Source organism: Gracilinanus agilis, chromosome 2 (assembly GCF_016433145.1).
Source record: "Gracilinanus agilis isolate LMUSP501 chromosome 2, AgileGrace, whole genome shotgun sequence".
NCBI classification, from domain to species: Eukaryota; Metazoa; Chordata; class Mammalia; order Didelphimorphia; family Didelphidae; genus Gracilinanus; species Gracilinanus agilis.
Genome location: NC_058131.1, coordinates 53,861,149 through 53,888,787, shown reverse-complemented (window position 1 = coordinate 53,888,787; position 27,639 = coordinate 53,861,149). Strand labels below are relative to the sequence as shown.

Sequence of the window (27,639 nt, the reverse complement as noted above, 5' to 3'; positions counted from 1 at the left end):
GACTTCAGATCTCAGCTAAAATCCTACCTTCTTAAAGAAACCTTTCCCAGTCCCTATTCTCTATGACTAACTCCAATTTATTCTGTATTTAGCTTATTTATACATAGTTGTTTGTGTTGTCTCCCCAGTAAATTTCGAGTTCCTTGAGAACAATGACTTTTCTACCTTTTGGGGGGGATGTATTCCTAGTGCTTAACATAGTGCCTGGCACATTGTAGGTGCTTAATAAATGCTTATTCGTTTGATCATAAAATATTGTCTGATAACTTATCCCTAGACTGTAAGTCTAAGGCAAGATCAAATCAGCAAATTATAAGGAATTATAAGTGGGGGGCAAGATCAAATTATCAATTGAGGCAGGATTTGTAAAGCATTTAGTCCAGTGCCTGGCACATAGTAGGTACTTACTTACAATATCTCACTTAGATTGTACCTTTATTATATAGATGTGATTGAATCATCAGATGTCAAAGCTGGAAGGGTTCTTAGAACAAGAATAATATTACTAGTTGGGAGCAGTTAGGTGGCTCCCTGAATTGAAAGCCAGACCTAGAGACAGGAGGTCCTACATTCAAATCTAGCCTTAGACACTTCCTAGCTGTGTGAACTAAGGCAAGTCAAATTAACTCATTGTCTAGGCTTACCACTCATCTGCCTTAGAAACAATATGCAATATTGATTCTGAGACAGAAGATAAGGGTTGTTTGGGGGTTATTTTAAACATTACTTGTTATAGGCCTGAACTCTATACATGGCAGATCTATTCTGGACTTCAGACCTCAGAGGTTTAATTTTTTTTTTTAACCCTTATCTTCTGTCTTAGAGTCAATACTATGTATTGGTTCTAAGGCAGAAGAATGATAAGGGCTAGGCAGTGGGGATTAAGTGACTTGTACAGGGTCATGCAACTAGGAAGTGTCTGAGGCCAAATTTGAACCTAGGACATCCCATCTCTAGGCCTGGCTCTCAATCCAGTGAGTCACCCAGCTGCCCCTCAGGGGTTTAATTCTTTTTTTTTTTTTTTAAACCCTTACTGGGTATTGGTTCTAAGGCAAAAGAACAGTAAGGTCTAGGCAATGGGGGTTAAGTGACTTGACTCAGAGTTTTAATTCTTGATGGGCTAAAGGCCATCTTCATTGGGCCAGTCTTTAAGGCATGGATGATAAATATAGCATTATAGCAGAACTCCAGTATATTTGTTAACTAAATGGAGAAATTTCTTCTTGTTTGTTTGTTTTCCCTTTACTGGATTTCAGCCCCTGAAGGTTGGTTACCAGGTAGTCAAAAGTCTGGGCTACCCAAAGACCATCTACTCAGAAACTGCTGAAATAGAATCTGTGTTGGTGGAAGGAATAATTAGAGCCAAACTTACAAGATCACTTACTCTTGAAATATTTAGGCATTTAAATAAGCTAAATTTCCTGAAATGCTATTAAAGACCAAAAGCACTTCAGATATGTTTATGAGCTCCACTTTGAGAGAGAATAAAAACTTAGCAAGATTGTATGGTTTTGAAACTACAGACTGGGGAAAAAAGTAGTATTTTAGTAATACTAATGGACTGTAAGCTTCTCTACTAAATTGGAAGTTCCTTGAGGGCAGGGACTATGTTAAAAATATTCACCTTTGCATTCCTTCTCCCTCCTCAAATTGCCTATCACAGTAGAAACTCCATTTTAAACATTTAAACACTTCAATAATTCACAGATCGATAATTTCCCAATATTGCTAACTTCCTTCAACATATAGATCTCAACCTTTAGGAGGCAATGAAATACAGGGAACTACATTGTCTCTGTAGTCAGAGTCCCTGGGTTCAAATCCTATGTGGTGCTTCTGCCCCTGGTAACCTTGAGCAAGTCATTTTGCTTTTTTTGGACCTCGATTTCCTCATATGTAAAATGGAGGCAGGAAAGGTTGACAGATGGTCCCTGAAGAGGCTTCTGACTTTAGATAGATGATCCTCATCATCGTGTCCCCAAAAATATACTAAGATTTATGGGACACTCTGTACTCAGAGAGTTGTTGCTGTAGGCAAGAATCCTGGAGCCAATGTGATGATGAGCCTTTCCAACAATCACCAGGCTACTTCTTGTATAAAAGATCTCTGGTCTATTTCTGAGCTCTCTAGTTTGGCAGGACCTACCTGAGGTTATATTCTACTACTTCAATTTTAATAAAAGTGTAGGTTTTTTTAAAAAGCTGGCTGGGACCTTGGATTGGATACAGTCTAATCCCTTGATCTCAGATGAAGAAAGAAAGGCTCCAAGAGGGATGTGACTCGTCCAAGGTTATATAGATAATGTCTTCAAATTTCTGAAAATTCACAAAGTCCTGTACAGTACATGACTTTTACGAGGCTGACCATGTCTTATCTGAACTTCCTGTCTCTCCCAGGGCCCAGCATGGAGTTCCCTACAGATTAGGTACTAAACAAATGTTCATTGTCTTGGTGTAAATAAATGTGGCCTTTTCCCCCCATCTATTTATTTATTTATTGCTACCTTTTAGATGCCACTGTTATTGCTATGTTTCTTTTCTGGCCTTCGAGTCCTATGATATTGAGATTATGTTTCTTTTTTTTTGTCCTCTTCCTTTCCTGCCTTCCACAGCTTCTTCTTTCCCCCACCCTCCTCTGATTCCTCGTGGCCTTCTGCTTTTTGATTCTTTCATCCAGGGACTTGATTCCCTTATTCCTAGCCTCCTTTTTTTTTTTTAATTCACCCAATTTCTGGAGAATAAACACCTTGAGCCTTAGAAATGCCATGGAAATTGAAGAGAACTAACCAGGAAGGTTCTGTCAGCAGTGAACTCTGTCTGGGGAAAAATCTCAAGTCATCTTGTCTTTCTTCCCCCACCCCTCCATTCTGCTACTCAAAGGGCAGACATGGGCAAACTGAAGCAGCAAGATGGCACAGTACATAGAGAGCTGGACCTAGAGTCTGGACTATCTGAGTTCAAATCTGGCCTCAGATACTTATTAGCTGTGTGACCCTGGGTAAGTAACTTTACCCTGTTTGCCTCAGTTTCCTCATCTATAAAATGAGCTGGAGAAGGAGATGGCAAATCACTCTAATATCTTTGCTAAGAAAACCCCAAATTGGGGGGGGGGGTGCACAGCTGGATAGCTCAGTGGATTGAGAGCCAGGCCTAAAGATGGTCCTAGATTCAAACCTGGCCTCAGATACCTCCCAACTGTGTGACCCTGGGCAAGTCACTTAACCCCCCATTGCCTAGCCCTTACCACTCTTCTGCCTTGGAACCAATACATAGTATTGATTCCAAGATAGAAGGTAAGGGTTTAAAAACAAAAAACAAACAAAACCCAAATGGGGTCATAAAGAGTCAGATGTGGCTGAAAATGACCAAACCACAATAAACAATACTTTCTAGGTGTGTAACTGGGCCAAGTCATGTAATCAGTGTGTTTTTTTTTTTCAATTATTCATGGTTTTTTTTTTTCTTTTTAACTTTTTGTCTTAGAATAGATATTGTTTCCAAGGCAGGAGTGTCAAGATATAGGGAACTGAGATTAAGTGACTTGCCTAGAGTCACACAGCTTGGAAGTAAGTATACAAGATTACATTTAAATCCAAGACCTCTTATCTCTAGGCCTGGCTCTCTAACCAGTGAACCACCTGTCCACTCAAATATTCATGATTTTGAAGTTCTCTGGTCTGTGTTCTCTGACAGTGAGAGAATCATCTTTAAATCCTCTGCATGGATAAACCCATGGTCAAGTTGGGTTAACCCATCCATGTACAAACCTCAGCTGGGTAAACTTGATTGTCCACTGTGTGTTCTGAGCCCCAATCATTCACTTCTCCCCAGTGGAAGTGGAATTGCTTGAGTCTGTACTGATTGCCCAAAGGTCCACCACTAATTCCTAGAAAAGAAAAACAGAGATACTTTTAGAGCAAGCTTCCTCCCTGTTGTCATATTTTCCCAAATACTAGGTTTGACTAATCAGGTTAGGAGTACAGCTTCCATTTTACAGAGAATCATTTATCACTCAAAAGAAATGACTTTTTAATGTAGCCTCAGACACTTACTAGCTGTGTGACCCTGAGCAAGTCATTTAACCCTGTTTGCTTCAGTTTCCTCATTTATAAAAGGAGCTGGAGAAGGAAATGGCAAACCACTCCAGTATCTTTGCCAAGCAAACCTCAAATGGGGTCATGAAGAGTGAGACACAACTGAAACAACTTAACAATAACAAAACTTGGAGGAGTGGAAAGTGGGAATTCCAAATTCTGCCCTGCTACTTAGTACCTACATTGTCTCAGGCAAGTTGCTTTCTTTTTTCTCTGGACACAGAAGTAATAGTTCTACTGTCCTTGACTTTAAGCAAAGCACTCATGGAGTTTTGGGTTCAAGCCTGAGCTCCACATTTAAGAAAGAACATTAACTTCTAGAGGAGGGCAACCAGAAGAGTCAAGTGTCACAAGACCATGTCTTGTGATGATTGGTTGAAGAAACTAGGGATTTTTAGCCTAAAAGAAGATGTTGAGGGTGTGGAAGTCAGAGGGGTAGAAGAGGGAATTGAAACAATGGCACTCTCAAGTACTCGAATGTGGTCATGTAGAAGAAAGAGTATTCGATTTGCCCTTCTTGGCCCCCATGGGCTGAACAAAGAGTGATGGTGAGAGTTATAAAGGTAAATTGAGCCTTGATGTCAGGAAAATCTTCCTAACAATTAGAGGTACTGAAAAGTGGCTCTGAAATTCTTTAATTCATTTCTTCATCTATTTAAAAAAAAAGACTAAATGATTAGAGAAGGTCCTTCCAGCTCTCCATCTAAACTCCTAGGTCAGGTCTTTGAGGTTCTCCATAATCTCATCCAAACCTGCCTATTAAGCCTCTTATCCTGTTGTCCTTCAATGCTGTTTTGGGTTTCTGAGACCTCCCTCCACCTGTGTGAATCTGGTGCAAAAGTCGCATTCCAGAGCTGCTGGTCCACAGAGATCTTCATAGAATCATTAAGGAAAATCAGTTCTGAACACTCTGCATATGTGTCAAGGAAAGCAAACAAACCTTGCCTAGGTAGAAGAAAATGATCTGATGAATTTGATTAAGAAAATAAAAGCACAAGCCAGTTCCTTCCAGTCTTTGCACACAGATAAATGAAGAACATCCTATTTCGACACCCCGTCCAGGAGAGGTAGCATTAGTGCAGCTGGCACTGGCCTGGAGGTCTGGATTCCATTCCCTGTTCTTCCCTCCCTACAAGGTAGTCAGGCAAGGCATGCCTCTCTATGGCTTTCAGTTATCCCATCCACAAAACGAGGGGAGGGGTGGTCAATTATCTTATGACAACGGCTTTCTAAGGGCCCTTCTGGCTCTAACTTTCTTAAAGTAGACTTATTCTAAGTAGTAAATGCCAATTCCAGGTCATTTCTATCATAAGTTTTCCTAGAGCACTTTTCCCAGTTCTCTCTTCTTTTTGCTCCCATCACTCTGTCGGTGACATTCTATTTCTCGGCAAACATGTCAGACCCTCCCAGACAGAATGCTAAACCTTGCCATGTTTGTGTTTGCGTTTCCCCCAGAACCTAAAAGTGCCATGTATGTAGTTATTGCTGTGCCTGACTCTTTTTTTTTTTTTTTTTTTTTTTTTTTTTAATTTTTAACCCTTGTACTTTGGTGTATTGTCTCATAGGTGGAAGATTGGTAAGGGTGGGCAATGGGGGTCAAGTGACTTGCCCAGGGTCACACAGCTGGGAAGTGGCTGAGGTCGGGTTTGAACCTAGGACTTCCTGTCTCTAGGCCTGACTCTCACTCCACTGAGCTACCCAGCTGCCCCCACGCTCCTTGTGCCTGACTCTTGGTGATGCCACTTGGAGTTTTCTTGCCTTGCCATTTCCTTCTCCGGATCATTTACCAGATGCGGAAACTGAGCAGACAGGGTGAAGTGATTTGTCCAGTCACACAGCTAGTAAGTGTTTGGGAATGGATTTGAATTCAAGTCTTCATGACTAGGCCTAGCACTCTAGCCACCGTACCATCTAGCTGCCCGTGTATATAGTAGACCCTTAATAAATGTTTATTGGAATGGAATCATGATTCACATTTATGTTGTGGCTTATAAAACTTTTCACACGGGGGGGCAGCTGGGTAGCTCAGTGGATTGAGAGTTGGGCCTAGAGACGGGAGGTCCTAGGTTCAAATCCAGCCTCAGACACTTCCCAGCTGTGTGACCCTGAGCAAGTCACTTGACCCCCATTGCCCACCCTTACCACTCTTCCGCCTATAAGCCAATACACAGAAGCTAAGGGTTTAAAACACACACACACACACACACACACACACACACACACACACACACACACACACACACAAATTCTACCCCATGGGGAAGAAAATGGAAGCATCCTTATTGGCCAGTCTTCAAGATGAAGAAACTACTTGAAGGAACCAAGTATTTGCAAAAAAAAAAAAAAAAAAAAAAAATCACCCAGCTCTAGAACTCTGATAATGTAAAAGTAAAGGAAGCTGAATTCTGAGGGACTGTAAAGACCAGTCTCATCCCCGGAGAACAGAGCATAAATGCATTTCTCTCCCTTTGGCAGAGGTCATGGTCCCTCCTTTGCTCTAAGAGAGATGTTCTTTTACTGGGAATGGAGAAGGAATATCACTTGTAGCTCAGGTCCTCAGACACCAAATTGAGGAGTGCTTTACCCAGGTTGGGAAGCAAGGAAGTCATCAAAAGCTTCTTGGCGTTTCCATGACCTTTGTGATCAAACAACTGTCCTAGGCGTTATGCAAAACTTTTATTTTTCTGGGAAGAAAGTAAATAAAAAGCTTCCCTGCCCTCAAGCATTTTCTGGAACAAAGTATCTTGAACAGATGGTTACAAACTTGACCCGGGGAACAGCAGCCTCCAGTGGTGGAGAGGTAGAGAGGATGCTGGGTGACACAGTCCTCCCTTTCTTTTGCCCTTACCCTGAAGGACCCATGACCCTTCTAGACCCTTCCTTTTCCAGAAAGAAAGATAAATGACAAATAAGAGACGCTGATATTTCTCTTAAAAAGAAGTTAAAATAATGCCTTTGGACTTTCTATCACAATCGTTTCCCTATTTCCTGCCTCTCTATCCTCTATGAAAGCATAATCCCTTTATTCATAAGAAAACTGCTAAGCAAAACCAACAGTGCGTGTTACTGGAGGGATTATACCCTCTGCCAAAAGGAGGCAGGTGCATTTTGCCATCTGTTCTCTGAATACAAGTTTGGTAATTGCAGTCACTCAGAGTCTGGCTTCCTTTTCTTTTACATTATTATAATTGTGATGAAAGAAAGAAGAAAGGAGGGAGTGAGGGAGGAAGGAAGGGAAAGAAGAAGGAAAAGAGGGAGGGAGAGAGGACAGAAGGGAGGGAAGAAAGGAGGAATGAAAAGGAGAGAAGGAAGGGAAGAAAGAAAGAAAAAGAGAAGCTTATAAACATGAATTAAGTGCCTTCTATGAGTCAGAAACTTCGCTAGATGCTTCACGAGTATTATCTTATTTGTTACCCTGGTTCTAGTCCCTTCTCTTTATATTAACTCATCATGGTTCATAGGAACAAAGGGTTATAGAACTGGAAAGAAGTAAAATGATTTGCCAATGGACACACAGGGATTCAGTGAGAGTCAGAATTTGAACCCAAGTCCTTTTAATTCAAAAGCTGGCACTCTTTCCACTGCATCGTTCTGGCTTCAAGTCATGTTTGTTAAATGAATATTTTTTTAAACTCTTACCTTCCATTGGAATTAATACTAGGTATTGGTTCTAAGGCAGAAAGGGGGTAAGGGCTAGGCAATGATGGTTAAATGACTTGTCCAGGGTCACCCATCTAGGAAGCGTCTGAGACTTGTTCAATGAATATTGAAAAAACACATGATATTCAAGGTAAGATCCAAGCTAGAATGGGACAGATTTGAAAGTTCATATTTTTCTTACTTATTCTAACTATGACTAAGAGTAAGATATTTCTATTCTTATTCTTTAAAAATTTTTAAGATAAGTTACTAAGATATAAGATATATAAGATATAAGATACATTATTAAGATATTCTTTTAGAATTTTAAGACAACATATATAAGATAATATAAGATAAGTTATTAAGATAAGGTATCATTCTTATTCTTTTAGAATTATTAAGATAAGAAGATTTTTCTGGCTAACATAAGTTGTTCTCAGTCTTGAAATAAAGGTTGTCACAGTTTCAGATGTTGTCATCCCTCAAAGCTGTATATTCTATAAAGAAGCAGCAAAAGGAAAAATCTAGCCTATACTGTATGCTTCTCTATTTTATTTTTTTAAACCCTTACCTTCCATCTTAGAATTGATACTGTGTATTGGTTCCAAGACAGAAGTGTGGTAAGGGCTAAGCAATGGGGGTTTAAGTGACTTGTCCAGGGTCACACAGCTAGGAAATGTCTGAGGCCATATTTGAACTTAGGACCTCCCACTTCTAGGCCTGGCTTGAAATCCATTGGGCCAAGCTATCTGCCCCCTGTATGCTTCTCTTGAAAACTTAGTGACACCAGAGGCAGCTAGGTGGCATGATGGATAGAGTGTCAAGCCTTGAGTTGGGAGGACCTACGCTGAAATCTAGTCTCAGATACTTCTCAGCTATGTGATCCTGGAAAAGCCACTAAACCTCGTTTGCCTTGTCCTTGCCCTTCTGTCCTAGAATTGTTACTAGAAATGCAAGTAAGGGTTTAAAAAGAAAAAAAAAACTTAGCGATCCCAAATATGATGAATGAGGTTTCTTCATATTCTTTACTATCGGCTACTTGAACAGTCCCCTGGGACAAAATTTCTTAGCTGATGGCCTTGGGCAGCAGGTAATTCAGGGGTTCATTCTTCAGTCTACAAACTGTTGTGGGAAGAATCCCCAGATTTGGAGTCAGACATCCTGAACTGAATTCCTAGCCATGCCACTAAAATAATTGTATGATCTTAAGCTAGTACCTTGGCCTGAGAGTCAATCTCCTCATTTGTTAAAAGGAATAATAATATCTGCCTTCCCTACCCCACAGGATAGTTTTGAAGAAAGAACCTCTTCCCTTAAAATGCTGCATAAAAGAGTAAAAGGAGCAGATCCATGAGAACATTGTGCACAGAGACTGATACACTGTGGAACAATCGAACATAACAGACTTCTCTACTAGCAGCAATGCAAGAATCAAGAGCAAGGCTGAGGGACTTATGACAAAGAAAACCAGCCACATTCAGAGGAAGAACTGTGGGAGGAGAAACACAGAAGAAAAACAACTGCTTGATCACATGGGCTGATGGGGATATTATTGGGGTTGAAGACACTAAACGATAACTCTATTTCAACTATCAATAATATGGAATTAGGTCTTGATCAATGATACATGTAAAGCCCAGTGGAATTGTGCTTTGGCTAAGGGGGGTTAGGGCGGTTTGGGGAGAGGGAAAGAACATGAAATATGTAACTAGGGGGAAATTGTCAAAATAAAAATTAAAAATAAAATAAAATAAAATGCTGCATAAAGCATATGTTGTCATAGTTAAGTGTTAGACAACCAGCAACACTTAGATCAGAATCTAAAGGGCAGCTTCTGATCTTAAGGAGATTACAAGGTTCATGGGCCTCCAAATGTTTATTAACCTCAACATCTGTCTCACCATCCACTCCAGGGAAAGTGGCAAAAACCCAGACTTGGGAGAAGCTTGTTTTGTTTTGTTAAATCAAACCATCTGCAAATTTGGAATACTTGAGGGGCACTGCAGAGATCTGTTGATGAGGACAAGGGTATAGACCAAATAGGGTTCTTAATAGGATCTGTAGTTGGAAACAACCTTCAAGATCGCCTGTTTCATGGAATCTGTTATTGTGTCCTGTACATCTTTGGCAAACTGAGAAAGCCTATGCACCCCTTCTCAGAGTAAAGTTTTATTGTTGTTTTGAAACCTTTACTTTCTGGCTTAGAGTACTGGTTCCAAGGCAGAAGAGCTATAAATTGGGCAATGGGGGTTAAGTGATTTGCCCAAGGTTACACAACTAGAAAGTGTCTGAATTCAGATTTGAACCCAGGTCCTCCTCTCTCTAAGTCTGGTCCTCTATCCACTGAGTCACCTAGGTGCCTCCAGACTAATGTTTTATAATAATAAAATTAAATATATAAGGTTACGAAGAAACCAATTATATAAAAATAAAAGCAAATTTTTCCCATTCAAGATCACAGATTCCTTGAAATCTATCCACAAGAATCTGCATCTGTGGAGCCCAGGTTAACCTTCACCCCAATCAGAATTAAATTCCATTATATTACAAATGAAAAGAATGAATTGTTCAAAGCTTTTGTAACAGAAGGAAGGAAACAAGTATTTATTAAGCACCTATTATGTGTCAGGCCCTGTACTAAGCACTTCAGCTCATTCAGTCTTAACAGGGAACATAGGTTGCTATTATTATTCCCATTTCACAGTTGAGGAAACTGAGTCAGGCAGAGGTTAAGTGACTTGTTGAGGGTCACACAGCTAGCAAGTGTCTGAGGTCTCATTTGAATTCAGGTCTTCTTGCCTCCAGGCCCATTATTGACTATCTGCCATTTAGCAACCACATGGCTGCCTCTATTGGAGCAACAATGGGAACTGAGTTAAACCTAGGTTTTTTGACTCTAATTCCAGTCTTCTTTCTACTATATACAGAATGTATGGGTACAGAACCCTGGACCCCAAGTCTTGAGACCTGAGATCTGCTTATGGTTCTACATAAGCAAGCCCCTCCTCTTTGGGTCTTCATTATTGTCATCCTTAGAAGGGATGAAGCCCTTGGCCTCTACACCCTTCCACTCTGACCTTCTATAATTCAAACGATAACTGTGTTCCTGACATTTTTTGATTCTTTTGTATTCTGTGAAGTCTGAGAGTAACCAAAGAGGATCTGAATGTATATCTGAATCTTGCCCAAATGATTCTTCAGAGTAACTATGTTCTAAGCTCCCCTTCATTTCTTTGATAAAATAGACCAAAAATGCTCAGAGAGGACTGAAAACTTAACAATGTAGTCTCTTTTATCTGATTAGGTGAAGGCCTTTTCCGGCTTCTCCCAGGCCATTGTTGTAACTCTCCTATGTAACTCTTAATTGTCTGGATCAATAGGCAGCTAACATTGACTTAGCACCTGCCATATACCAGGCACCTTGCCAAGGGATAAGGATACAAAGTAAGGTAAAAAACAGTTCCTACTCTAAGGATGTCACAGTCTTGTGGGAGAGACAACATGATAAATCAATAACCCATGGTGAGCTGGGAGCAATCTCTGAGGGAAGGCACACAATTAAGGGGTCTGGTAAAGGCTTCTTGCAAAAGATGAGACTTTTGCTATGACTAGAAGGAAGCCAGGGAAGCCAGGAAAGGGAAATGAGAAAGAGACAAACAGACAGACTGACAGAATGATAAAAGAGACAGAGAAAGAATCAATGAGAGAAAGGAGAGAGAGAAACAGACAGAGACAGAGGCAGAGAGAGAAAAGAGAAAGAGCCAATGAGAAAAGGGAGAGACAAAGAGAGGGATAAGAAAGACAAAGAATGAATAAGAAGAGATACAGATAGAGATAGGCAAGAGAGACAGAGACAGAGACATACAGACAGACAGACAGACACATATACACACATACACACACACACAGAGAATTATAGGGAACATGAGGAGGAAAAGCATTCCAAGCAAAAAAGACAGTTATGATACCCAAGAAGGAGACTCAGAATCAAAAAATGAAGTGTCATGTGGGAAGAACAGCACAAATACCAATGCCGCAGAATTGCTGGGTACATGAGGGGAGTAAAGCCTAAGAAAACTGGGAAGGTAGGAAGGAGCCAGGTTATGAAGAGCTTTAAAAGACAATGAGGGTTTGCATATTTGATCCTGTAGGTCATATGGGGAAAGGATAAAGCATGTCCAGACCTGGGTTTTAGGAAGATCAGAGTAGAGGATGGTTTGGAGGGAAGCAACTTGCAGGGAAACCTGCAAGTGGACTACATTGCAATAATACGGGGTGCTGGCAGTGTCAGAGAGGAAAAGAGGACTTTGCAAGAATGATACAAAGGAAAGCATCTAGGTGGCTCAGTGTATAGAGAGCCAGGCCTGGAGACCCAAGGGGAGGTCCTGGGTCCTATTTGGCCTCAGAGACTTCCTAGCTATATGACCCTAGGCAAGTCACTTAACTTTCATTGCCTAGCCCTTACTATTCTTCTGCCTTGGAACTGATACTTAGTACTGATTTCAAGACAGAAGGTAGGGGTCCAAAAAAAGGGAGGGGGGATGATGTAAAGGCAAAATTAACAGGCCTTGAACACAGATTGAACATGAGGATTGAGAAAGAGTGAGGAGTCCAGGCTGACTCCTAGGTTGCCAGCCTGTGTGACCAGGAGTATGGCAGTACCCTCAATGGTAACAAGAAAGTTAGGATGAGGGGAAGATTTGGAAGGAAAGAAAGTGAGTTCAGTTTGTGGTATGTTGACTTAAAAATTCTACAGAATATACAATTCAAAATTTCTAATAAGCAGTCTGAGATGCAAAACTAGAAATTGGTGAAGAGATCAGGACCAGATAAGTAGATCTGAGAGTCATCTTCATGAAGATGATCATTGAACTCATGGGACCTAAAGAGACCATCAAATAAAATAGAAGATAAGAGTCTCAGAAGACCTCCACTATTAGCAAACATGATGTTAAAGAAGATACAGTGAAGGACACAGAGAAGTAGTCAGACAAATAGGAGGAGAACCAGGAGGGAGTATTGTCATGAAAACCTAGAGAGAACAGAATATTAATCAAATGTTACTTAACTGTGGAGAGGTCAAAATCAGGAAGATTGAGAAAAGGTCATTAGATCTGGCAATTAAGGGATCTTTGGAAAAATGTCTTAAGAATTTATTTATTTAATTAACCAATTTAGAATCTTTTTCCATGGTTACATGAATCATGTTCTTTCCTTCCCCTCCTCCCACCCCTCTACTATAGCCAAGGAGCAATTACACTGGGTTTTACACGTGTCATTGATCAAGACCTATTTCCATATTGATATTTGCACTAGGGTGATCTTTTAGAATCTGCATCCCCAATCACATCCCCATTGAACCATGTGATCAAGCAGTTGTTTTTCTTCTGTGTTTCTACTCCCAAAATTCTTTCTCTGGATGTGGCTAGTTTTCTTTCTCATAAACCTCTCAGAATTGTCCTGGATCATTGCATTGCAGCTAGTAGAGAAGTCCATTACATTCAGTTTTACCACAGTGTATCAGTCTCTGTGTACAATGTTCTTCTGGTTCTGCTCTTTTCACTCTGCAACAATTCCTGGAGGTTGTTCCAGTTCACATGAAATTCCTCCAATTCATTATTTCTTTTAGCACAATAGTATTCCATCACCAACAGATACCACAATTTGTTCAGCCATTCCCCAATCAAAAGGCATCCTCTCATTTCCTAAATTTTTGCCACCACAAAGAGAGTGGCTACATATATTTTTGTACTAGTCTTTTTCCTTATGATCTCTTTGGGGTGTGAATTCAGCAGTGGTATGGCTGGATCAAAGGGCAGACATTCTTTTATGGGCATAGTTCCAAATTGCCTTCCAGAGTGGTTGGATCAATTCACAACTCCACCAGCAGTGCATCAATGTCCCAATTTTGCCACATCCTCTCCAACATTTATTACTTTCCTTTGCTATTATATTAGCCAATCTGCTAGGTGTCTTTAGAAATTTTTGAGAGCAGTTACAGTTGAATAATCATGTCGGAAATTAGACTTTAAAGAGTTAAAAAGAGAGTGAGAGGAAAGGAAGTGAGAGCATTTATTTCAGATACCTTCACAAGAAGTTTAACCACCAAGGGGAGGAGAAATATATATAGGACAATAGTTAGAGGGGATAGATAGATCATCAAGTGAGGGTTTTTTGAGAATTAGGGAAACATGGACATGTTTGAAGGCAATGGGAATAACCAGTAGATAAGGAATGATTGAATATTAGTAAAAGAATAGGGGTAGGGTGGGGGCAGCTGGGTATCTCAGTGGATTGAGAGCCAGGCCTAGAGATGGGAGGTCCTGGGTTCAAATTCGGCCTCAGACACTTCCCAGCTGTGTGACCCTGGGCAAGTCACTTGACCCCCTTTGCCTCCCTTACCATTCTTCTGCCTTGGAGCCAATACACACTATTGATTCCAAAACAGAAGGTAAAGGTTTCAAAAAAAAAGAATAGGGGTGATTGAGGAGGGAATTTGCTGGAGAAGACAACATGGAATGGGATCCCTTGTATATCTAGAGAAGTATGCCTTAGCAAGGAGAAAGGTCACTCAGTATGTGTCAGGAATGAAGAAAGAGAGTAGCAGAAGGCACCTGAATGATTCAAGATGAAGAAGAGAGAAGAGAAGAGGAGAACTCTCCATGAATGGATGCCATTTTTTTGTGTGTGTGAAATATGAGGTAAAGTGCTTAGCTGAGAGGGGAAGGGGAGGAGAAGGTGGGGGAAGTTTAAAGAGTGATGAAAAAAATCTTGGAAAAAGGCAGTTTGATGAGTGGGATAATAAATCAGTTAGAGATGGATAAAAGAATTACCTTGCTGCATTAATGGTCCAACTATGATGATGTAACATATTTATAGTAGACTCAATCAGTACAGTTTGTCATTTTCTCTACCATCAATAGACAGTATACCAGTAGGAATGAAGGCAACAGTGGAGGGTGGGAATGATCCAAAGCTGGGGTTTAGAAGGGCAAGATTTTCTACAATCAAGACAAAGTGGCAAAGGAAGCATAGAGGTGAATTAGTCCATTAAGATGAGAAATGGAAAGAATGTAGCTCAATGCAGGGATGATGGCATGGGAAAGAAATGGAGTTGAGAGACTGAAGCATCATTGCAATTTCTTGTACAGAGTGAAGATTTAAATCTTGTGTAATGTTTAATCAGCTTTGAGGTAAAGGATTTTCCCTAATCAGGTCTCAATAGAGAGCCTGTTACCATACTATGACTGTGTTGTCTCGGTTGAGTTGTTTCAGTCATGTAGAACTCTTCATGACCCTATTTGAGGTTTTTTGGGTAAAGATACTGGAGTGATTTGTCATTTCCTTTTCCGGTGCATTTGATAGATGAGCAAACTGAAGCACCTGTGGTTAAGTGACTTGTCTAGGGCCATACAATTTAGAAAGTATCTGAGGTCAGAATCAAACTCAGGAAGATGTTTTCCTGATTCTGGTCCCAGCACAATCCACTATGCCACCTTGCTGTCAATACTATGGTTTTCAGTCAATCAACCAATAAGCATGTATTAAGCTTCTAATATGAAAGTGACACTACATTAGACACTAGAAATAAAAAGACAAAAATGAAACAATTTCTTCTCTCAAAAGGTTTACATTCTGTTAGGAGAGACAACATATATAGCATAAAAATGAGTGCACTTATAAACACATACATAAATAATACAAAATATGTAAAAAATCTGGGGGCAGCTGGGTGGCTCAGTGGATTGAGAGTGTAAGGAATTAAAATTAAGGGTTTGACTAAAATATATGAAAATTATAAATAATATTGTGGTTGCCAATTTAAAATATTATAGCTCAAATCAAAATGACTTTCAATAGTTTTTATTTACAAAATAGGTGGAGAGAGTGAAAGTTGAGAAATACAAAAAGAAAGTAGAGAAGATATTTAGCCTATCACACTAAATATTGCTCCTGTGCCTTACTCAGCCTGGCATAACTTGTTAACCCTCGACCTAAGTTAGTCTCTCTCCAGAAGTCAAGAAAGGAAAGCCAAGTTCCCTCAATTTGAGCTGAAGATGATGACCTGTGGAGGACGACTTCTGAAGCCAACCTCTAGCCCTAGAATTTAGGGCTTTTATAGTGACTTCTTGTCCCTTCCCTTCTTCATCGGGGCCAATCTTTCAAAGTGTCTATCACGGCCTGGGAGGGTGGGGTAGTGTCTTGCAGGATCCACTTCTCATCCTCTGGAGGTGTAAACTCTTATCAAAAGGATTCACAATTTCCTGACTGTTTTATTGAGTTGTTACCCACTTTAGTAAATGACTTGCAAACACTCTTAGTGACTGGTAAGGTACTAAGTAAGGGTACTAAAAGAGTTTGATTCACACTTCACAGATGGGTGAGGTACTTAAGTAGGGGTATTTAAGTTAGTGTTAACCAAATGCTAACTCAAAAATAGACAAAGAGAATAAAGAGTTCCCTTTCACAAGTGTTAACTCAAAATTGACAAAAAGAATAAAGAATTCCCTTTCACAAGAGCCAGGTCTAGAGACAAGATTCAAATTTGACTTCAGACACTTCCTAGCTGTGAACCTGGGCAAGTCACTTAACACCCACTGACTAGCCCTTACAGTATTGATTCTAAGATGGAAGGTAAGAGTTTTATTTAAAAAAAAAAATATATATATATATATGCACACATATATATATATATTTCAAAGAACTTCCTAGAGAGGTAGTACGATAGTCAAAAAGTATTAATTAAATACTTACTCTAACTAATTATGATTATTATCTGATAATAATACTATCACTAAGTACTTAATAAGTTAATAGATATATATAATTATTTAATATAAGTAATTTAATTATTTGATAATTATATAAATAACTTAATAAAATTTCTAATATTTCCTAACACTTATTTAGCTCCTACTATGTACTGAGCCCTTTTCTAATATTATCTTGTTTGATCCTCCCAATAACCCCAGAGGTAAGTGCTATTATTTATCCCTGCTTCACACATGAGAAAACTGAGGCAGATAGAGGTTAAGTGACTTAAACAGGGTCACATGATTAGTAAATGTCTGAGGCCATATTTGAACTCAGGTCTAGGTCTAATTGACTCCAGGGTCTGTGTTCTTACTCCCCCTAGCCTCCCATAAGCCAGGCACAGTGAGCAGAAGCTCATGGCATTTGGAGTCAGGAGCCTTAGAATCATATTCTGCCTGGCTAGTGTCCTTAGGCAAGACATTTAGCCTCTGTTAGCTAAATTTTCTTCAGTTGTAAAATAGTGATGATAATAATGACATTTACTTCACAGGACTATTGTGATAATAGATGGATAAAGAGTATCAGTGTGAGTTGGAGAAAAGAAAAGGAAATAAATAAGAGTAAAAAAAAAAACATAAAACAAAACCAATGGCTTCTAAGTATCCATTCATTCATTCCTCAGCCAAGCATAAAGTTTCCATTTGTTTGTTTTACCAGAGTTGCTTCTCTTGTTTCTCTTTCCTGCCATCTAGTGGACTAAAGAGCAAATAGCAACAAGATCAATCCCCAAGTCACAGAAACCTGGAATCCTAATTCTCTCCCCTTGAAAGGCATCTCAGAAAACCTCTAGACTAGTACATCCCTGAGCAGGTATCCCCCTTACAGCATCCTGGGCAAATGATTATCTAGTTTCTGCTTTAAGGCCTCGAAGGAGGGAGAACCTACATTTCAAGGTGGTTTATTCCACTTTGGGTGGTTTATTCTATTTGGAAATTTTCTTTACTTGGAATAAACTTTGTCCTTCTGTGACTTATGCCCATTATTTGGAATTCTCAGTGGGACATCAGGAAAAGGTTTTGGTTTGGAGTCAGACGACCTGAGTACAAATCCCAGCTCTCTTCCTTGCTACCCGTGTGACCTCAAACAAATACTTATATCCTCTGGGCCACCATTTGCCTCATCTGTAAAATGAGCTGGCTTGACTATGATCTTTTTAGCTTTAAGACTATGCTTTGGTGATAGTCAGTTTTGATAGGCGTGGGCTGTGCTTTAACCCAGAACCTTATCTTTTCTTATTGTTGTGATTCATTCAATTTGATGGGATCACTTTGTGATCCCATTTGGGATTTTCTCAACATAGATACTGGAGTAGTTTGTCATTTCCTTCTCCAACTCATTTTACAGATAATGAAACTGAGGTAAACAGGGTTAAGTGACTTATGCAGGGTGACTTATGCATGGTCACACAGCTAGTAAGTATCTAAAGCTGGGTTTGAACTCAGATCTTCCTGACTCCAGTTCCAATACTCTATCCACCACTAGCTGCCTCCATTTTTAAAAATTACTGGGTCATGGTATGAAATGTAAAAAAAATTGGTAATCTTACCTCTGAAGGATATGGAAAATTTCAGGAGTCATTTCCATAGCTCAACAGGTTAGATTCCCCATAGGATCCTATCTTAAGCTGAGATGAAGAAGCCAAACTAAAATTTCATTCTTTCATGTGCCAATTTATGGAAAAGGCAGGCAGGGTTAAAAAAAAAAGCTCATTTTATGAGGAAGCAGGTTATATTTTATTTAAATCCATGAATATTGATTTCACACTATGCCTTTTTCTCAGAAATGGTGGTACAAAGCATTGAAAGGAATTTTTTTTTTTTGCTCTCCAAAAAGGATCACTTGTCATAGGATGATAACTAAAAGGTTTGCATGAATTCAGGTAGTTGACTTATGGAATTTGACAGTGAGCTTCTATCTGGGCAGGAGTTTAATTCTGTATTACCTCAGTCTTTCCTCTGGCTTCCCTCATTCCTATAAAAATCTTTTCCCTCCTTTTGTTCACCTTGGCTTCCAGTGCTGCTAGCATTCCAGAGACTGAATTCACAGTTCTCTGAGCCTGTTGCTAGCCAGGCTTTGGGTGCGGAATCTTTGCCTTCATTTAACTTTCTTGGACTCCCAGGAGCTAAAGGAAAATCTGCATGGATATTTAGTAATGGTTGGCCTCAGAGCTCCAGCTCTCACCCAGCTGGTAATGCACCAACACCTAAATGGCTGCAGGTTTACATATATTACCTCTTATACTGCATGTCTTTTGAATTCCAAATCTTTCCCCCTTCATTCCATAGTCACAAAGAGTTCCTGTTTCTTTGTATACTTGCTTGTTTTTGTTTTTGTTTTTTCACTAATTTCCTTTTTAAAAAAATGTTTTTGTTTAAACCCTTACCTTCGTCTTAGAGTCAATACTGTGTATTGGCTCCAAGGCAGAAGTGTGGTAAGGGTAGGCAATGGGGTTAAGTGACTTGCCCAGGGTCACACAGCTAGGAAGTGTCTGAGTTCAGATTTGAACCTAGGAACTCCTGTCTCTAGGCCTGACTCTCCATCCACTGAGCTACCCAGCTGCCCCTAAAAAAAATTTTAGGTGACATTTAAGAGACATTTCCAGGTGTTACATTTTAGTTTTCTTCTTTTCATTTCTAGCATGCTCTCTGGCCTCTACAAACCTGAGGGGTTTGGAGATCCTTTGTTCCTCTGCTGCGATTGGGTCAAGCCCCCATTGACCATGTTTTTCTCCACAATTAGGGGCTAAATGGTAGCGCCTCAATTCCATTTAACTACTCAACATTGGTTGATAGCTTTTTCAAGGGGATCTTTACTTCAAAGATATAGCAAGAACAAATATTCTTTATTTCCCCTCTCCCAATACTTCCCATATACCACCTGGAGATGTAGGGTTGAACTTAGTTCAGTTCTGATGTAGCATTACTCTCAACAAATTCATGTCCAAATGCAGCACAACTTCTGGATCCAGAGTCTCCACTGGGATGGGATTCTAGAAGTCATTCCCAAAGGTTTCTCCCTATTCCTTGGGGCATTTATATTGCTATATATGCAAAACCCAGCCTGGGCCATGGCTTGTTCCCCTGACTTTGGATACTCTCAAGGTTCTTATGGTCTATCATTGGATACTCTCAAGGTTCGTATGGCCATGAACCAACAAGTCACCAAATAAAGCAAAAAAAGAATGAAGAAACAAATATTTATTAAGCATCGATCATGTATCTTATACTGCTGTGCTAAGTGCTCATGTATACAATAACAGTTGAAGCTGAAAGATCTTTTTCAATGCCTTGACAGCTCATCAAAGAACTTCCTCTTCAACACATAGTTAGCCAACCAGAATGTCTACGCACTCTCCTTGGAGCTTTCCCTTACACGTCATCATGATTCTCCTGGAATCAGGCCTCCCAATTTCTCCATGTGAAAAGATGCTATCCCAGGCTCTCTGTGCATAATGGAAATCTCTTGAGTTCTACTATGACTGAAGAAAGCAAGAAAAGGAACACAGAAGAAGGTAAGAGGAAAGAACTGGAAAAGAAACTGATGTTAATGACAACAAATGCTTATTGAATGTTATGTTCCAGGCACTATGGGAAAAACAGAAACATTAAAAAACATGATCTCTGTCTTCAAGAAGCTCACAATGAAATGGGAGAGATAGCACATAAATAACTATGTACATAGAAGATATCTACAGTGTAGGTGGGAGGGCATCTCAGATGGGAGGGAGACTCAAGGAAGTACCTAGCAGAGGAAGGAAGGGCCACACTAGACCAGGGAAATAGATAAGAAAAAAAAAAGAAACAAAGAAAACTAGATAGGTAAAAAAGATAAAAGAATGTGAACCATAAGATCATAGAATTCAAAGCTAAAATGTACCTTAAGAGTTCTTCTACAGCTTACTCCTCTATTGGACACAGAACAAAAAAGGGGTTAAGAAAGGGGTGATAACTTGTCCAAGATCACACAAGTAACAAGTGGAAGAAATAGAATTGAACCCCATCATTCCCCAAATCTAGAACCCTTTTACTTGTGAACTGTCTATAAAATTTGACCAGGAATGTAGGAGGACAACTGGCCAATTCATCAGTTTGTGGACTAACAGGCCCCATGTCTCTTCTCTATACCATTGCCTATATGTTTCTGGTCATCAGCCTTTCTCCAAGGAAATAGAAATGAGTATGAATAATAACAATAATAGTGTGCTGACTTGGAGATTTCAAAAATACTCTATATACTCCATCTCATATATTTCTTACAGAATCCTTGTGTAGCAGGGAGACATTACTGTCCCCATTTTACAGATTAGGTAACCAAGTTTCAGAGAAGTTGCCTTTCGGGGCAGCTGGGTAGCTCAGTGGATTGAGAGTTAGGCCTAGACACGGGAGGTCCTAGGTTCAAATCCGGCCTCAGACACTTCCCAACTGTGTGACCCTGGGCAAATCACTTGACCCCCTCATTGCCCACCCTTACCACTCTTCCACCTAGGAGCCAATACACAGAAGTTAAGGGTTAAAAAAAAAAAAAAAAAAGGAAGTTGCCTTTCCCATGGTCACACAGTGGAAGTCAAGACCAGGTCTTCTAGGTTCTAAATACATTCCTTTTTCTACTAACTTTGCTGCCCCCCTGGGAAGGAAGGATATTCATTAGTGAGATGAATATTTGAGGGATAGCTAAGTGACACAGCAGATAAAGTGCCAGGCCTGGAGTCGGAAAGACCTGTGTTCAAATCTGCTCTCAGATAATTCCTAGCTGTGTGACCCTTAGCACTTAACCACCTTTGCCTAGCCCTTGTCCTTCTGTTTTAGAGTTGTTATTTTAAACATTTACTTTCCACCTTAGAATCAATACTGTATATTGGTTCCAAGGTGGAAGAGTGATAAGGGCTAGGCAATGGGGGTCAAGTGACTTGCCCAGGGTCACATAGTTAGGAAGTGTCTGAGGTCAGATTTGAACCCAGGACTTCCTATCTCTAGGCCTGGCTCTCAATCCACTGAGCCAGCCAGCTTCCCTCCGTTTTAAAGTTTTTACTGAGATGGAAAGTAAGGGTTAAAGAAAGAAGAATAAGAAGAATGCTTGAGATAACTAAGTAGGGTTTTTGGGGGGCACCTGAATAAAAAGGTTTGACAAAAATGAGTTTGAAGAATGTATTACCTTTAGATATTATTATTATTATTATTTTAAGATGATAATAATAATAACAATAATAAGCCTACCCAAAATCTTAGTTCAGTACTAATTGTGGTATGGAGATGACTCTGGGTTCTCTGTCATTTGATTACAAACTCTGACAGGGTTTTCCATGATGGAATGGTTTCAAATATGGACCTAGTGGGGCAGCTGGGTAGCTTAGTGGATTGAGAGCCAGGCCTAGAGAAGGGAGGTCCTAGGTTCAAATCCGGCCTCAGACACTTCCCAGCTGTGTGATCCTGGGCAAGTCACTTGACCCCCATTGCCCACCCTTACCACTCTTCCACCTATAAATCAATAAACAGAAGTTAAGGGTTTTAAAAAAATTTAAAAAAAAATATGGACCTAGTTAGGGGCAACTGGGTGGCTCAATGGATTGAGAGTCAGGCCTAGACAAGGGAGGTCCTAGGTTCAAATTTGCCCTCATATACTCCCCTGGGCAAGAAGTCCCCTTCTTACTTGGTGGTGAATCTTTTGTCCATAATAACATGTGAAACAAATAAAAATACTAAAAAAAAAAAAAAAAGTTCTCAGTCTTATGTAGCTTCTTTCCACAGTAACAAAGGCCAAGAGTTAGGAAAGGGAGCAGAGAGGATTAAGATTCACATCATTTTTAGACTGTCTACAAATGTCAATGTAGCAGTTAGTGTATAAATTTAATTTGAGATTCTTGTCCAATAGCCAGTAAATGGACATACTGGCAGAAGCATGGAGTTATATCAATGTTGACACTCTCACTATAAATGAAACCAGAAGGAAAAAAGGGCATCACAGTGGAGTGAAAAAAATGGTTCATAGGATCTCCTGGGAGAATCAAATAAAGGAGTTCGTGGAATTGTATTTATTGCATGCCCAAAGGCAACAAAAAATTAATTTCATGGGACCTTTGGTCATCTCATATTGCAGTACTCATAAGTATTTAGAAAAAAGGCAACCATGAAAATAATTATGATTGCAATTTATGCATCAACATCCATTTCAAAGAATAAAGGGACAGAGAGATCTCAAGAGGAATTTATTAGGTCTTTTCTAATTAAGTCAACATTCGTTATGTCTATATCTGGTATAGATATAGTTTGTACACTATCCTCTCTATTAGAATGAAAGCTCCTAAAAGGTGGGAACTGGGTTGGAGTCTTTTTTGGATTGTTTTTGCCTTTTTTTTTTAAACCCTTGTACTTCGGTGTATTGTCTCATAGGTGGAAGAGTGGTAAGGGTGGGCAATGGGGGTCAAGTGACTTGCCCAGGGTCACACAGCTGGGAAGTGGCTGAGGCCGGGTTTGAACCTAGGACCTCCTGTCTCTAGGCCTGACTCTCACTCCACTGAGCTACCCAGCTGCCCCTGTTTTTGCCTTTTTTTATGTTCCCAGAGTTTATCACAATGCCTGGCATATATTAAGTGCTTGCTGTTGTCTGAAATATACTTTGAAACTCAGTGACTTCAATCCAAAAATGGGAATAAGTAAGAATCAAAGGAACATAGTGGAAAATATGTATCAGAAATGAGTAATGAGTGAAGCCAAAGACATGAAGACTACACATGAACTTCATGTTTATGTATTGATTCTAGCTATGATTTTAATAGCCTGGAAATGACATTGCTGAAATGGGACTTTTCTATGGTTGGTGAGCTCCTTTGTCTGTATGTGATATTGTTTTGGGTACATTGAGCCCTTGAAAGCTGAATAATCTCTTAGAATAGATTTATGTCTTAAAAGAGTTTGGCTTAATCATGCACACAGGGTACACCATGTGGATGAAGAATATTTGTTATGAAATACAATTAGATGGACAATCTATAGAGCTCATCAATTAGTAGATACATTAGACAGACAGCAAATAAACAAATGAAGTCCAAAAGAGTGAGAGATGTCTGGGTTGCCTTCAGAAAAATTATAGAACTTCTTTAGTGACGTGAAAGTTGTTTCAGCATTAAAGAATCATCTCTCAAATACAAGCATTCTACTGACACTTGTTTTATTCAGTGAATAAAAAAAACCCCTAATTTCTCCAAAGGATTAAAAAGTTGTCTTACCCAGAGAAAAACAGAAAGGTACATGGTATCTCTAAACAGGTTTAAAATATAACAAATAGGAACTTCCCAGAAAATGAACTGGAATAAAGGTTGTTGTTCTGGACTGGGATTGATTCAGGCCAGCCCTTTGGTGGTTGTGCTTGATTTTTGTACTAAATGAGATCATTGTAGGTCATTAAATAGTTAAGAAAATAATATTTACTTAGACTTAGTTTTAGAAGGATATTTGACAAGGATTAGCATTAAGGACACCTTCGAGCTAATTTAGCTGGAGGAAGCTCCCTTGTCTGAATTGCCCATTATTTTCTACCAGTAAAGCATCAGAGGGGGCCAGAAGCTCTTCATGGCTATTTTGGCTCAGGCAACCAGGAAGAGATGTCACTAATAATTAGAATTTATATAGCTGAGGACTTCTGGGGGTGGAACCAAGATTAGTCTAGGGACAAAGTAATCCTAAGCAGCTCTGTGCCACCATGATAATCCTCTCTGACCAAGATTAAAATGTTATCACAAAATGAATATAGGAGTGAAAGAACCAACAAGGAGATAGAGTGAAACAACTTCCAAGAGAAAAAAAAAAACAAAACCTAAAAAGTAGACAAAAAACATCTAGGGCACTGGGTTGAGAGGAAAGCAGAGTCAGTGAGAAGATGTAGCAAGGAAAGAAAAGAAAGTCAAGAGAAGGCCACAGCCCTACCCCCATCCCACATCTGCTGTCCCTGGTTTGGAACCTAATCCCAAGCCAAAATCCAGACCCTGAGATCCTGCCTGGACAAAGAGTGGTACTAGCTAATCCATACCCCTTGAAATTTCAAACCTGTGGAGAAGTCCTGATCCTCAGTCTGGGGAATTCTAATCTGGTCTTGAGATAAGAACTTAGTTCAAACTTTGGGATGGATGATAGTACTAAGTACTAAGAACTGATCTTTTTTGCCAAAAGCTTAGGGTAGAGCTCCAAGACAGGACAATCAAAGGTGTGCTTGACTTGATCAAGTACACAGTGAGACCAAAAACTTGAGCCTAAGCCTGGGGCTAGAATTTGATCAGCCCCTGATCTGATCAAGATCATAGTAAGATCAAAGCTTACACCTAAGACTGAGGCAAGTCTTTAAGCTATCAACATCTCAAGGGTCAATTGAATCAACTGGAGGAGGGGGCTCTCAGAGATTTCAGCCCTCAGACCATCACATTATCCTCACAAGCTTACCTATAATTAGATAGGAAAAATGAGCAAACAACAAAAAAGCAACTAACTCTAAAGAATTTTTTATGGAGACAAAGAGCAAGGTATAGATGCGGAAGGGGACAGTGAAAGCAAAGGAAATACACAGACAATCCAAAAGAAAAATATGAATTGGACAGATTCTGGAAGAACTCAAAAAAGACTTCAAAAACCAATTAAGAGAGGCAGAGGAAAAGTGGGAAAGAGAAATGAAAGTGATGCAAGAAGAAATGGGCCAATTGAAAAAAGAGAACCAAAAACTGACAGAGAAAAATCAGGCCTCAAAAATCAGAATTGACCATCTAGAAATGAATGATTTCTTGAGAAACCAAGAAACAAGAAAGCAGGATAAAAGGAATGAAAAAACAGAGGAAAACATGAAATACCTTACTGAAAAAACAAATGACTTTGAAAATAGATCTAAGAGAGACAATTTGAGAATTATTGGACTACCTCAAAGCCAAGATCAAGAAAAAACCTTGGACATCACACTATAGGAAATTATCAAAGAAAACTGCCCAGAGATACTCAAACAAGAAAATAAAACTGAAAGTGAAAGAATTCAAAGATCACCTCCAGAAAAAAATTCTCAAATGACAACTTCCAGAAATTGTAATAGTTAAACTTGAGAACCACCAAGAACCTCCAAACACATTCAAATACCATGGAGCTACAATCAGGATCACACAGGACCTAGCAGCATATACATTTAAGAATCAAAAGGCATGGAATATGATATTCAGGAAGGCAAAAGATTTGGGTTTACAACCCACAGTCACCTATCCAGCGAAGCTGGGTATATTCTTTCAGGGAAAAAATGGACATTCATAAATCAGAAGATTTCAAAGCATTCCTGAGGAATAAGCCAGATCTAAACAAAAAATTCAAAGTTGAAACATGAGACACAAGAGAAGACCCAAAAGATAAATAAGAAAGAGAAAATTTAAGGGGCACATTAAGGTCAAAATGTTTATATGTCTACATGGAAAAAAAAGATACCTATAATTCTCAAAAATTACCCTTAGCATTTCTATATATTTCCAACACATCAAAGCTGCAAGAGTTAGAAAGAAAATTCCATTCAAATTCACCCTAGACAGTATAAAATGATTAGGAATCTATTTGCCAAGACAAACACAGGAATTATATGAACACAACTACAAAATATTTTCCACACAATTAAGACTAAATCTAAACATTTGGAAAAACATTAATTGCTCATGGGTAGGATGAGCTAACATAATAAAAATGACAATCCTATGCAAATTAATTTACTTATTTAGTGCCATACCTATCAAACTACCAAGAAACTTTTTTACTGAATTAGAAAAAATTATAACAAAATTCATCTGGGAGAACAAAAGATCAAGAATATCAAGGGAAATAATGGAAAAAAAATGTGAAGAATGGGGGTCTAGCAATACCAGATCTTAAACTGTACTATAAAACAGTGGTCATGTAAGAATTAAATTTTAATGGTTTGACTAAAATATATGAAGATTATAAATAATAATGGTGGTCATCTATTCAAAGTATTATTGCTCAAAATCAAAGTGACATTTAATTACTTTTATTTACAAAAGAGATAGAAAGAATGAAAGCAGAGCAATACAAAAGGATAGAGAAGACATTAGCCTATCTGACTAAATATTGCTCCAGTGCTGGAATCAGCCAGGACTTGTTGATCTTCAACAGGAATTAAGCTCTCTCCAGAAAACAGGAAGGGAAAGCCAGCTATCCACTCACCCAAATTCCCTTCAAGAGGCAGGTCAAGATGATGACTCTAGCTGAAGGTGACTCCTGAGGCCAACTTTCTTCCTTGAGTCAACCTTCTTCTTGAAGCTGATTTCCTTCTTGAAGTCCAATTCCTTCTTGAAGCTGCCTTCTTTCTTGAAATTGACTTCCCTAGTCCCAGAAATTCAGAGCCTTTTATAGTGGCTTCTTGTCCCTTTCCCTCTTCACAAGGCCCAGTCACAGCTTCCAAATTGCCCAGCACTGCCCAAAGGGCAGTGTTGTGGGAATCACTTCTCATCTTCTGGAGAGGGGAATACTCATCAAAAGGGTCCATAATTTCCTTGCTGATTGGGGTGAATTCTCATTTTCTGTCTGATTGAGTTGAAAGGGTAGAAAATTTCTCCACCTAGTGCTAAGTGGGGTATTCAAGCTTTTATTGATTCAATTCAAAAGTAGACAAAGGAGAATTAATCCGGTCTTTACAATCTGGTGAGGTACTAAGTAAAGGTACTTAAATTATTGTTAACCAAAGTGCTAACTTCAACTAGGCAAAGAGAATAAAGGATTCCCTTTTCACAAGTGTAAACAGAATAGACAAAGAGAACCAAGAATTTCCTTTCACAGTCATCAAAATAATATGGTACTGGGGGTAGCTGGGTAGCTCAGTGGATTCAGAGTCAGGCCTAGAGACAGGAGGTCCTAGGTTCAAATCCAGCCTCAGACACTTCCCAGTTGTGTGACCCTGGGCAAGTCACTTGACCCCCATTGCCCACCCTTACCACTCTTCCACCTAGGAGCCAATACACAGAAGTTAAGGGTTTAAGAAAAAATAATATGGTACTGGCTAAGAGACAGAAGGGAGGATCCGTGGAATAGACCTGGGGTAAATGACCTCAGCAAGATGGTATATG

The 27,639-nt window shown here is 39.4% G+C and overlaps 1 protein-coding gene across 1 annotated transcript in view; it reads right to left on the bottom strand.

Moving 5' to 3' along the window:
* CA5A (carbonic anhydrase 5A) overlaps positions 1 to 27,639 on the bottom strand; it is a 59,210-nt gene that overhangs the window by 8,292 nt on the left and 23,279 nt on the right. Inside the window, exon 3 of the mRNA XM_044663190.1 lies at positions 3,768 to 3,886. Coding sequence (XP_044519125.1) covers positions 3,768 to 3,886 — 119 coding nt within the window. The remainder of the gene's footprint in view (positions 1 to 3,767; positions 3,887 to 27,639) is intronic.